Source organism: Atractosteus spatula, chromosome 1, assembly GCF_055471065.1.
Source record: "Atractosteus spatula isolate fAtrSpa1 chromosome 1, fAtrSpa1.hap1, whole genome shotgun sequence".
NCBI classification, from domain to species: Eukaryota; Metazoa; Chordata; class Actinopteri; order Semionotiformes; family Lepisosteidae; genus Atractosteus; species Atractosteus spatula.
Window position 1 is genome coordinate 45,774,008 of NC_142706.1, and position 12,954 is coordinate 45,786,961.

The 12,954-nt window shown below is 41.0% G+C and overlaps 1 protein-coding gene across 6 annotated transcripts in view; it reads right to left on the reverse strand.

Moving 5' to 3' along the window:
* The window catches only part of LOC148840939 (protein FAM53A-like), a 43,979-nt gene extending 35,717 nt beyond the window's left edge, over nucleotides 1-8,262 (reverse strand). The window contains exons 1-4 of one of the 6 annotated variants that reach the window (XM_088936737.1): nucleotides 8,129-8,243; nucleotides 7,227-7,262; nucleotides 1,167-1,250; nucleotides 458-738 (exon numbers count right to left, since the gene is read on the reverse strand). In XM_088936737.1, coding sequence (XP_088792863.1) covers nucleotides 458-574 — 117 coding nt within the window. In that variant the 5' untranslated portion in view covers nucleotides 575-738; nucleotides 1,167-1,250; nucleotides 7,227-7,262; nucleotides 8,129-8,243. Of the gene's footprint in view, nucleotides 1-457; nucleotides 739-1,166; nucleotides 1,251-3,605; nucleotides 6,258-7,226; nucleotides 7,292-8,128 lie in introns of those variants that run through there. The other 5 variants (XM_088936812.1, XM_088937035.1, XM_088937103.1 and 2 more) reach the window with 5 other exon arrangements.
* Between the last annotated feature and the right edge of the window lie 4,692 nt (nucleotides 8,263-12,954).

The window sequence follows — 12,954 nt, forward strand, 5'->3', positions numbered from 1 at the left end:
TCCCTGTAAAACTGGGACTTGAGGTGTTGAACCACCGCTGCGGTTTAGTTCGCCATATTCCGAGCGGGCCACACTGTGCATGCTAAGTGGATTTCAAAACCGCTTAAAGTGCTCTTCATGAAACCTATTAAAAAGGTTCAATGCTTTCATTTTCAAAAAAGCAGCCCGCTGCACAGTCTACCTTCACAACTAAAGAAAAAAAGGACCCTTAACCTATTGTACACAGCCCCTAGACTGCACAGTATCTAGGTTACAGAACGCTTACATTGCTGAAGTATTAAGTGATTCCAGATGGCAAGTTTAAATAGAGCAGGACTTGTTTAAGGGATGCAGCCTGGCTTGAGCAATTACTGAGGTCTTACATGGAAGGCTACCTTTCAAAATGTTTGAAAGTCATTCATTTTACACACGCAGAAGTGGTATGAAAAGTGACAGGAACAGGTTTCGGGTTACTTACCAGATTAATGCTGTATGCCTTACATGGAAGATCGTTCAAGCTCTGGTTCTGCAGCTTCTCGGTTATTAGTGTTACCATCGTAGTCGTCCCTTTGTCGCCGCTCAGGCCAACAAGCATTGGAGCTGCCTCGTGAGGTGGATCACTACACTGTACCGACCATCGCTGAAATCCTGCTGCCGTGCTGCAAGCTCACTTTCTTAATATTCCCATTAGACACGCTGGAACTGCAGGTCAGCAAGGCCTCTCTGCCCGGAACGTTCTTAACTGTGCATCTCTATAATCTGGGAAAAGAAAAAGAAAATGAATTGCTTGTGCAGCTACACCACATTAACTTTACCTTTCTGTTCCATCAAATGAAATAACAGGTCCACACCTTTACCTGGAAACGGCAAGACTAAACTTAACCTGAAACTACAGGACAACGCAAGCATGCCTTGTAGTTAAGAAAACTGGTCAATTCAAAGGTTGCAACTTAAGATACAAATCTTATCTAGAACAATTATGCAAATTGAAACTTTTGTAAAAGACAAATTAGTCCTCATTTAGCTAACCCTAAATTATGCTGCCCGATGGATCATTTGGTAAGCTACCAGGACAGTGAGGTTTGTCTTCGCAGACACGTCTTCACTATGGTAAAATGGGACCAAGGACAATAGGACCATTCTACTGAGAAATTCAGAAGAACTATCAAGACCTTTCAAGTTTCTACCTGGTGGCAGCAGCTTCTTATGGAGTTATGAAGGACTGATCCAGTTCCAGTAATAGCATACACTTCTCAAAACCTCCAGTAGTACTGTAACACAAAAATCAAAACCTCAAACTAATGTATTCGACTGCATATAATTTCCTGCAGTGCATTTAACTTGCAACCTAGATAGGTAAAACAAGATGCTTTATTTTGATCAACATAAGGTTAAAAGTGAGCTATAAAACATAAACCTTTGATGATCAGGCCTTTACAGCTGTGCGCGTTTTAGGCAACCAGTTACTCACGGCAATGTTGAAAATCAATTAACACCATTAAAATGCACTTCAGTGAAAAAAACCTCTCTATAAAGAAAACATTTCACTGTGAACTCTATACAGCCAATCGTCACTTTTGAACTTGAAACGGGCAACGCGCCGTACATAACTGGTCTACTCTAGACATGCAAAAACGCCATATCTGGAATTAATGCCCATTTACCCAGGCAGTTCAATTCTACGTTTCTGCATTAGTTGTACAAAGAAACTGCATAAAATGTCAGTAGCAAGCAAGCTGCAAAGTATACAATGCCAGACTAAGCAGGTTGTCGGTGACAAAACACTTCAGCCTTAAAACATCCAAAAGGGAAAAATGAGCGCTTGGTTAGGGTGTTACCAACACCCCTGACACCCAGCTGGGTCTGCTGCACTCTGCCAGCATAGCTGCCAGCCACATGAATGCATATGGGCAGGATACGTCATATTAGCTGGTGCATAAGAGGTCAGAAAGCCACCGTGCTGCAGCACGAACTCACAAGAAGTGCCCGACTGCTGGAAGATTAAGTGAAATGCACACACCTTCCTAATGCCTTCTGTTAACCACATTTCCTGCTCTAACACATCAAACAGAGAAACCCTACCATGGATTTTATGAAGGCTAGCTGAGCAAACGCTCCAAAGCCCACAGCAGACATGAATAACTTTTAAAATAACGGGAAGAAAAGCTGGGATTCCTGTATTTACTATGCATGGCATCATACAGCAAAACCAAAGATCTGAACTCCAACTATGCTCAAGCACAACTTATTTCAGCAGCTGTTTGTGTAGGCATATGACCACTGGAAGCACATTACAGCACAGACATAACCAAGTAAATGGCTCAGTAAAAGCCTTCTAATCAAACGACAGAGCACATGCTGAATCAATACGACTGGGTACTTAACATTTAACAAAATCAAGCACCAAAAAGGACAAAGGCTTATCCATTAAGGAAGGATTTCCATCAGGTCCCTTAAACTCCAAAACAAAAGCCTTTTAATCATTCTTACATGAAAGCTTCACATCAGCAAAGACTGTCATATCATTTGTGACAAGCAGAAAAGTTTTAGGTAACAAAAAATGGAACTATAACGATCTACATTTCAGCAAATCAAGCTCACATCTGCATGCGTTTATCTCAATCCTATGTTGCTGTTCTGACATTTCAATCTATCAAGTTTCACGGAACTAAGAAAACTACACACCATAAAACAATAAAGAGAACGTCCAAAAATAAACAAAAGGGGCAGCCCACTTCTCATATAACAAAGATTCATATGTTACGATAAAGATTTTCATTTCCTGCTACTTTTTTTCCCAACTGCAAGAGATGCTATCAAAAATATTCAAAGTCGTCAAATGTGCTCACCTTCATTAACATGTAAATTTGACCAACTTGGCGCTTTTCGATTGCAACGCAAAACCTGGTCTGCCAGAAAAAGAAATGATTCAAATTGCCAACTGGGAACACATTTCCAGCACAAAAAAAGTGAAAGTTTGATCTATTTGCATCCTTTCCACTGCATTCCGGTAAGAGCACAGGCCAAGTCGAGCAAGAAACATCCAACAACATGGACTCAGAAGACAAGGCTGGCTTGATTAGGAGCCAATCAGCTCTGTTCAAATGTTTGCACTTATATTTGGTTTTACAACCCCAGCTCTAAATAGCAACAGAGCTGAGCACACAAATGGAAACGGGAACCAGGATCTCGTGTTCAGAACCATGCTGGTGCTGGGATCTCCCAAGCATATACCACAAAGCTCAGATGCGTGTCTTTCATCAGTGAAAACTGTGCACACAGTGAAACGCAATCAAACCACAACATCCCAACGTCGGCAGCCATGTCCGCAATGGGAGACGATAACGGACGGCTTTCAACTTTTCTCCACAAGATGCAACGAATACGGCGTTAGCATATCACAGTGACCCAAGCGTCCTTAGACGCCGCTCAGGCCACATGTACACATCAATTTAAAATGAACCCATGGGTGATCGCCCCAGGTGTATGGACTGACCCATAATGTCATGGACATCTTCACTAAAAGGATCCCATGATGGCTGTTTTAGGATACCTCAAGAAAATGCTGCTGGGACCACAGAATGGTGTATCTATAGGTTAGGAAAGGGGGCACAGATTATAGTTACCTATTAGATCACAGTGGACTCTGCTGATGGCATCTCCAGTGAAGTATGACACACCTACCCAAGGCACAGCACATCCTGCTTGCTTTGACAAGGATGATCAGGTGGCATGACAACGTGGGGGAGCCAAGTTCAGAAAAATTATTCCTCATCTCTTTCACATGCGAGTTGGAGAGGTGGAACGAAACAGTTAATTCAGCTTTCCAAAGCAGCAGTGAAAACCCAAGAGAGTAATGCAGTAGTTCAATTCAGGGTAAATGTTTAGAAAAACTAAAATTACCCAACAGCATGACTGAATAAGAATCAAAGCTGTGTTGTCCTAATCCAGAGAAGCAACTACAAAGCAAACATGAGTTCCCTTTCATTGTCTCAATTTAAAAGAGGCAAAGAAAAATAATCCCTGTTCACTGCAGTGGAGAGTACTGGACATTTTCTCATGTGAAAGACAGTCTGCCTGCAAGTCTGGAATCTGCTGGTCCAAAAAAAGTTCATAAAAAATAGCTAAAATGACAAGCAGGTTGCAGTATATTTGGTTGTAGGAATAAAAAAAATAGACTTGTTTCAATTCTTTATGTTCCTTAAGCTTCAACTTTTTGGTCAAGACTTCAAAGGAAACATGATTTCAGCATTATTTTGCAGTCTTCCAAGGTAATTTTCTACAACATTTAATTTGAACACCAGCGAAACTTGGGTGCAATTTAATAGTACCATAGATTTTTAAACAATTTTGAGGACTTTTCATCGAATTATTATTTCCAAAGACCGGGTGGTTGTGAAAGGTGGTTTCATTGAAATGAAAATGTCACACTGATAAAGGTAGCCTACGTTATACTGCCGTAAGCCTGTTTTTTCGAATAGAATGGAGAAACAAAACTCTCCACATGAACAAAGTAAAACCACAAGTTTAGCAAGAGCAAAAACTGCATTTCCCTACTTTAAGCATGTCATATAATTAGAACATTACAGCTAAAAATAATACAGTATAACCAAGCACATTAGAACATCTGCACAGAAGAACACTTATTTAAAATTCAACAGTTTTCAAGAGTCTCCTTCAAAAGTTAAACATTTATCAGTCTGCCTCTTCCTCCTAGAATCGATTTGCCTTTTATTTTACAAGAGTGAAAACTCCATTTGCAAAAAGCCTTTACTATCGAATGTCTGTGTATTTTAATTAACCAAGTCAGACAGTATTTTCAAGCAAGGCCACAGGACCATGGGAACAAAAAAGCAAAGTCTCATGGATTTTATTCTGAACTTCATCAGAGGCACTTTTCTGAAGGACTCGGCAATCTGCAATAAAAACTCTGCAGGGTCAGTAGAGTCTATCCTATGTCAAAGTATTAAATTTATGGCAGGAACACATAATTAGGGCAGGAAAAGTTTCAAGTGCATGCGGTTCTAGAGGGAACAATCCATCAAGTTATAGGAGGTGCCAAAATGCTGCCATCATCTCTCATAACACAAAGGAATGCATTCTGAAAAACAATGGCTGCCAGAGACGGGGGGGAATTCCTCTGGAGCTGTCCTTCTCCAGCCAGCCCCGGAATGCTGTTATCACCATTCAGGCCTTTTCTACGGTTAGACCGAGAGACCCAGCATCTCACAAAATACTCCCCGACAAAAAAAAATACAAGTCAGTGAGTGCCCCCCTAAAAAAGCATCCTTCAGAATACTGCTTTACTAAGGCACTGAACTCCACAGGGCTGCAAAACAGCCTCACAAACACCTCCTGTTACTAGAAGCCAACTCACTAACTTCACTTCGTTTTCTAAGGGCCTGACTTTCAGGACTAATTAGAACCAGGACCCAGTTAGCCGTTACAAATTAGCTGCAGGACTGTAGACAAGTGACCCGCCAGAAACGGCCAGTAAGGAGACAGCCTACGCTCGCCACAGCTATGTAGGTCAGTCTTCAGGCCTGCTACAGCACGGCAAAACAAGGCCCGGCCCCGTGCGCAACTCCGCAAAAACACCCACCAAGATGCTCGACGAAGGCAGGAGGAATTACACCCGCACAAACGCCAGCAAGCTTTGCCACCATTAACTTTCAAGTAAAAAGGGGACCCATTAAAAAAATTAAAACGCTCTCAAATTACAATAAAATCTACACATCCAGAGGTGACAAAAAAACACCATCCCAAGAATAAGCTTGTTTTTTTTTTAAACTGGTTTCTACAGCGTTCCAGCCCAAGATGTTTTAGTAACCCCAGTGCAACGTGGAACAACCGAGGATCACACATCAAGAGCTTTTCCATGAATCAGGCCTGGCGGCTGTTTAACACACCAGCACTTGTTTCCTAAACAGTCTACCAGTCTCCTAGAAATGGAAGAAAAAAAAACTAGCTTGAATACTACTAACACTGCAACTCACTATAGCATTAAGAGGCTGCAGGGCTAGGCTGGGGTTCGGAGATTTAATCTTCAGAGGAACAAAACCCAATCTCTATTTTATGAAATTTCATTACAAACATGATTTTTTTTAAAAGAAAAGGCACTCTTTTCAATGCCACTACCAAATAAGCCTGTGCTATTCAAGTAACTTTTAGACATTTTGGGAACACTGGAAAAAAATTACAGGACCCATAAGTTGTTTCTACATACAGTACATTGAACAGTACATATTTTAACTGTTCAACATTTGTTACAGAATGCTTAAGACATAAACCTGTTAGTTATAACAGCACATTTCTGTTTACAGCCTTTAAAAGAGACCAAGAAAAAACGTAAGACAAGGTCATGTAATGTTTGACAAGACTACACGATCGATTAGGACATAACAAAACACGTTGCAAGCACAATGCATACCCCTGTCCAGAAAACGCACAACGCCGCTGACATGTGTACACCAGCACACAGGAGCTAACTAACCCAAGCATGGTCAACTAGAAAATGGATCTGACCAGCTGCCCCAACTCGTCCCAAGGCCTAAAGCTCAGCATGGCTATAGGAAAGAGCACATTTCATCTGCTCCATTTTCTGCTTTCATTACCTAGTACAAAAGCTGAGCCAACTATGTATCACAGTCACTTCCTCACCACCCCACATTCCCAACACAATTCCCTATCTGCTGTTTACAAACCGCTAAAGGAAAGCAAATGTCGGCGGCACATACCATTATATCACCACCCCCACCAAACCCCTTCTCTCAACCCCATACCTAATCTTTTATGACAGCCATATTTGTAGCATTATTTCCCCCCCCCCGATTTATCCTTCTCATTAAGACTGGAACACTGAACATATCCTACGTCTAATAAGCTGTCTACATATTCATGTGGATTTCGATTCGTTCCTCCTCGGTCACAATTTGAAAGTTCGCAGACCCTAATTTTGCATCTCCCAAATAGAGGTTATCTACTTTAATAAGCACTTGCACGCGTTCAATTTTCAAAAACACATAAAAGCTTTCAGACTACCCTCCCATAAAAAAACGCCAAACATGCATCCTCACAGAAAAGCACAAACAAGGCTACCAATCCCCCCTCATGCTCAAAAGTGAATTGATGCAGCAAGTTGACAAAATGCTAATATTTCCTTTTTTTATGGATCGACCGTGTGGATCGTTATCTGTCGCGACGCTTTCCTTTAAAAGCAAGACGAAGTCAAGATTTTCCCCTTATACCTGCGTATACGCTTTGACTGTTGCCTGCAGGTCCTTCTGAAAATGAAAACACAAATGAATGCACTGAGGAAAATACAAGCTCAGCCCCAGGAAAAACCCTCCCCGTGACCTGATTGGCTGAAGGCGCGATTGTAATCTGGAAGCTTGGTCTATGAATGGCTACGATCGCAGTCTACCCGATCCGCAGTCAAGATTTCTCCCAAGGCCACGTGTGATGGGAACTGTAGTTGTTTTGTAGCAGCACTGCGGCGACACTCCACGGCCAAAGGACACATTCAAACTAAAATTCCCATCTTCCCTCCGACTCGCCAACGTAACGCCAATTCACAAAAGGCAAACACGCAACTGCCGTAGTCTAGATTTCATTCTGGGCAAACACCGCTTACGTTCGGAAATCGCCGTACCGTTGACTGCATCCTCACAAGCACAGGCCTCGGTGCATCCACTTCTACCTTCTTCTACCTTCTCAAATCCATAACAACCGCTCATCTTAACCCATTTAAGCAGCGTGCAAAACAATCGTGCTTTAGAAGACTTACCGACCCAAACAAAAACCGATCAACGTACGGAAACAAAAATACAAACCCAGGATATTTGTATATTTAAACACAAATCTTAGTAAATTAAAAATATACATATATTAATAAGGAAAATCAGATCTCTGAAAATATAAGTATGTAGTTAGATATAAACAACCTTGCTCTTGTTTTACAAAGAGATTTACAAAGAGTCTTTTAAAAACTACAGGGTGTAACATGTATAGTCTGTAAAATTCTTCTATCATGTAAAAACACAAAAAAATAAGATCGAAGATTTAAACAAATATTAAAACTATGGTTTTGTCAGGATGGAACCACGTATATTCTAACTAATTAGAGCGTTCGCTAAAAAACGTACACTACCTTAAATGCAAATACAAGCAATATTTGCTGTAAGTCTTCAATGAGTTTTCCAAAGAAACATGCAAAACAAAAATTAAGAATAACCCCAATACCCACACTGGAGATACTCAGCCCCTCTAAACAGAAGAACTGATAATTGAAGAAATGTGCTAGAGCTTTTAATACCTCCGGCGATACCATTAAAAATAAAATAATGGCAACAAACTGAGATATTTAAAACGACTTAACCCTAACTGTCACTGATTATTTGTATTAATATCGAAAATAAAGTTTAAAACAGAAATTCAAATAAAAATGTGGTATCAATATATCAACAAGTACATTGAATTTTCACACTCATACGAAAAACGTATTTTTTCCGAGGTGGGTTCTCCCCTTGATAAGAAAGTGCGATGTGCCCGGCCTCGCCTGAACCAATCAGCTCCCCCAACCCGAGCTGCTGGAAGTTATAAACAAAAGAACCTCGTGGGATCTTCTGCATGAATGGGGAGGTTGGTTACTGCAGCAATGTAAGGGCGATGAGCTAAGCGCTGTTTGCTGCGGGCCGGTGGCCATGCCGTGGTAGTAGCATATTGATTATATTGACAAGAACGTAGCAGCACAGGTTCCGATGTTATTGTAATGCCAAAACTACAGCGCCTTGGTAAAAAAAAAATTCTCATGGTCACAGAAAAGATAAATCCGTGTTTATTTCGTTCCGAACCAGTTGTGAACACGATCATATTCTAAAGGTTTCATGCTGGTATAGCAAATTACTAGAAATATCTACTATTGGAAGGTGATGTTCCTGTAAAGAAATGCGAACTGGCTATTATTCCTGCATTACCTGTCATTGACGGTAAACTCAGAAGATGAGCATTGATTCCTCGGGAAAGAACAATTGAAAAGACCTGAAAATGTTTTTTTTTTTAAAACCACCTCTCCGCGGGGCCACCTAACACATGTTCCTCGTTAGGGTTGTAATAGTTCATAGTCTACAAGGCGTGTGTGTAAGCGGATAATGGACAGACAAAGTGCGTTTCTGGATAAACAATGTCGTTGGATAGTCATTATAAATGTTTCATCGATTTTGAAAAGTAAAAGTAAATTCACATTTTACTTAAAGCCATATAGGGGTGACTTGTTCCGGCTAATTTATTTAATAAGTTCACACAGTTCAACAAAACACCGTTGATTTTAATGGAAGTACGAATATGAAGTAGATTAAGATAGTATTTTACATTATCTTTCAAAGAAAACCCTATAGGACGGTGTCTTGCACGGATATGTCGGAGATACTGTTTGTCCTTAACAAAGACCAACTGAGTGCATTTTCTACAAAAAATATTCTGGTTGCTATATATCCCTCAGATCTTTGTTTAGGGTTCAATGTACAGTAACCGAACACAATGAACTTCATAGCTTGAAATACACAACCCTATGTAAGATAACACTGTAATACAAAGTGTAGAATAGGCAATGTAATAAGGACACCTTCCTGTTAAAAGTCTTAGTAAAAAACGATCAATTGCACTGTCTTCCAACATGTCGTTGGATTATGGGGAGAAACAGGAACCCCAGGAGGAAACCTACATAAAAACAGGGAGAACATACAAACTCCACACAGACAGCATCCCTGGTCCAGAATTGAACATAGGATGAAAGGGTTTATTTGTCATTTTAAATTAAATGGCATTTTTAACCCATGTTCAGGAGAGATAACAGCAACCAAGGTCTCCTTTATCTTTGCTACTCTTACTCGCACGCATCATCGCTTCCTGAAAAAAATATAAATGCCATAGTATACCTCTCTCTCTTGCTTGCATTTGTCCTTCTAGATCTTTCCTCCATCCCATCTCCATGGGATACTCTTGGTTAATTGCTCAGTATGGGGGGGTCCTTCAGAGTGCTAGTTTGAAATGCTGAAATAATGGTTGTTGTTTTTTTCTCACCAAGACATTTGCCCTGTTGATGAGAAATTAAACTGTTACTCATCCCATCTCATGGCCCCTTGAAATAAAATAGCAATGGCAGAGAAAAACAGGGATTGTATTTTTGATTTTCCCACTGAATGAACCATTAATAACGCTATACGGAGCAAAAACTGTAGTGGTTTTAACTGATTCGGCTTTCTGGGCCCGTCCTGGACGCTGCAGATCTGGGCTTGCAATTCCAGGACCTATTCCAGGATTCATATTCTAATAAAAATAATGTTTCTTCATTGAGGCAATAATCCGATTAAGTACTTGTGTTTTCATCCATTCAATTCTATGGGATTTCATTTTACATATTTGTTAACAATGTGCAGTAGCTGAAAATAAAAAAAAGGTGCTACCTATAAACTCGTGATTGTTTAATCATAGTCTTGAGAGCGTAGCTGGTAGAGGACCCGGCAGACACAGGGGTCACAGTGATCCGGATTTTGAAACCCAACTGGGGCCCATCCACTTCTTGCCCTGTCTCACCACGCTTTTTCGCGGCGAGTGGGCAGAATAGGCGACCGATTCTCTGTACTGTCATTCTCCTCCAGGGTGAATGCTGGAGCTCTTCCACAGCTCTCTCCTCTCGTCCACCAGCTGCTTTGCCCAGTGCCTAAGAAGAATACAACAAACAGGGAGCAGCCCAAGTATCCCCAGGCGAGGGAACTGACGCCAAGGAGCTCTTCATCTTGCATGTGCATTCTTGTCCGTCATTCTCCATAGTCAAACCATTTGACTGCCTAATAAAATCCTTCAACTCACCCCTTTGTTCCTGTGGCTCTTTGAATCCCTTGTATCTCTCAAAGACACCAGCCACTGTAAAGAACTTCTTGGCCATGTTCGGAAGCAGATGGGATGCTGACCCTTCGCGTTCAGCCTCCAGGCAACGCAAAGAAGCAATTAAAAAGGCTTATAGAGGGTTCAGCTCGATGTATATGCACAAGCAGTTGGGTAACTAGTGTGGGGTCCGGATTCAAAAGAAAACCCCTATTGAGGAAATTGTGGCCGTCTTCCATGGAGCACAACTCATGGTACGATTCACCAGTTGAATGATCTCAAGTTATGTGCAAAACAGCTTTTTGTGTCTTTGACTTTTGGGAAAACATCTTGATGTTTTATTTACCACAATACTCCGTGCAATTTCTTTTTTGAAAATGGGCAATGAATAGATGATCCTCTGTATCCAAAATAAAAAGCTAGGGAACTGTGCCTGGATTAATTACATTTCTAGCGAATCTCATGACTTCCATATCACTTTCATCTGCTAGCAAACTAAGCCTTGACAATTATTTACAGAACCCTCAGATGTAGAAAAAAAACAAAACAAGCTTGTTTGTATAGCTCACTTATAGCACACCGCTGCTTAATGTTCTTCTAATGTCTTTTCATGGGCGCTCAAATTTCTTTCCAGCTTCCGAAGATATGCTGACTAGGTTAGCTGGGTGTCTACATTGTGCCACCTAAGGTTCAGACTAGCCTTGTAACCCAAGATTCGGGGATAGGCTCAAGGTTGTCATAGCCCTTACCAGAACTTAACATCTTTCTGATAACGGACAGATGAAAGAAGAGATTTGAAGCGCTGTTTTTTTAAGTAGATCTCCAGTAAATCAGCAAATCGATGTAGCACAGGTTGTTAGGTATGTAATGTGGACAAAGACATAAAGGTTCTCATCCTGTCCATCAAATTTTACAGATTTTGACTGGGTCCCCGCAGTGCAGATAAAACACAGCTCCTAGCCTATCGGGATTAAAATGATTAAAAAATTACCCTGATAATGGATTTATCATTTCACAAAGACCACATATAAAAACATTAAGGAAGCCTTAAACGATTTAATCTTACAATTGATATGTAGTACCAAATCCATGGACATTTTTCTTTACCACGATATAGGCTTCTGAGGACTTGGACACATTGTTGACTACACCCTAAAATGGACTATTCGCATTGAAATTTTGAAAGAAAACTAGAATATTACAATGTAACTTACATTGTAAGTTCTCCTGCAGTTCAGAGTCTAATACAAGACTCTGGTTCAAGAGCAGCTGGTTTCTGCAGTCGCATGCTGATTGGCCAGTGCACTTCATCTCAGCTTTGCAACACGGGGTGTTATCATGCTACAGTACCAGATGCACACGTTCTCATCATTAATGGTGTTTTCAAACAAAATTTCAGGAGGAGGCCAGATTCCTAATCCTGCCTACATCTGCTCTCCTACATAAATATCCCACTTGTCGAGTACCCCCTTTGTGCTTCTTACTCGCACCTCACCCTCCACTCCAACTTCACCCTTGCAGCAGCTCCCTGGCTCATTCCTCATTGAGAGGAATGCTACCTATCTACATACGCAGCATATAGTTTGTTTTTACCTTGTTTTCATTAGGGACAACAAAATCCAAGGATTGAATGCTTGTGAATGTTTGGGATACTTGGTGAGAAACGTTTGGCTTAACCTGCCTGGTTAATGCGTAGGCTCCTGGCCATAAGATGAGGGGGCTTGAACCCCCTTCAGACTGAGTGAACCAAGGGGCAGCTGTAAGGTGGAGATGGGGAGGAGGAGGGATGCCTGGGACAAAAAGGCAAACAGAGGTGTTTGGTTTATGTAACCAGTTTGGTGGTGATGGTGATTATCTGCAGCTACTGTATGTGAGATTGACTTGTCATTGTTATCCCTCCAAACTTCAGCTCATAACTTCCAGTCATGTTCTCCCCAGTATTGCAAAGGAAAGTCTGGTGTTTTTGATTTTACAGACAGAATTCCCCTTAAGCAGATTTTGTCCATTTAATCTGAAGTGCATTAAAAGTGCACTTTTTTACACAGAGTTGTGAGAGTATGGAACAACCTACCCAGAAATGATGTGAAAGCT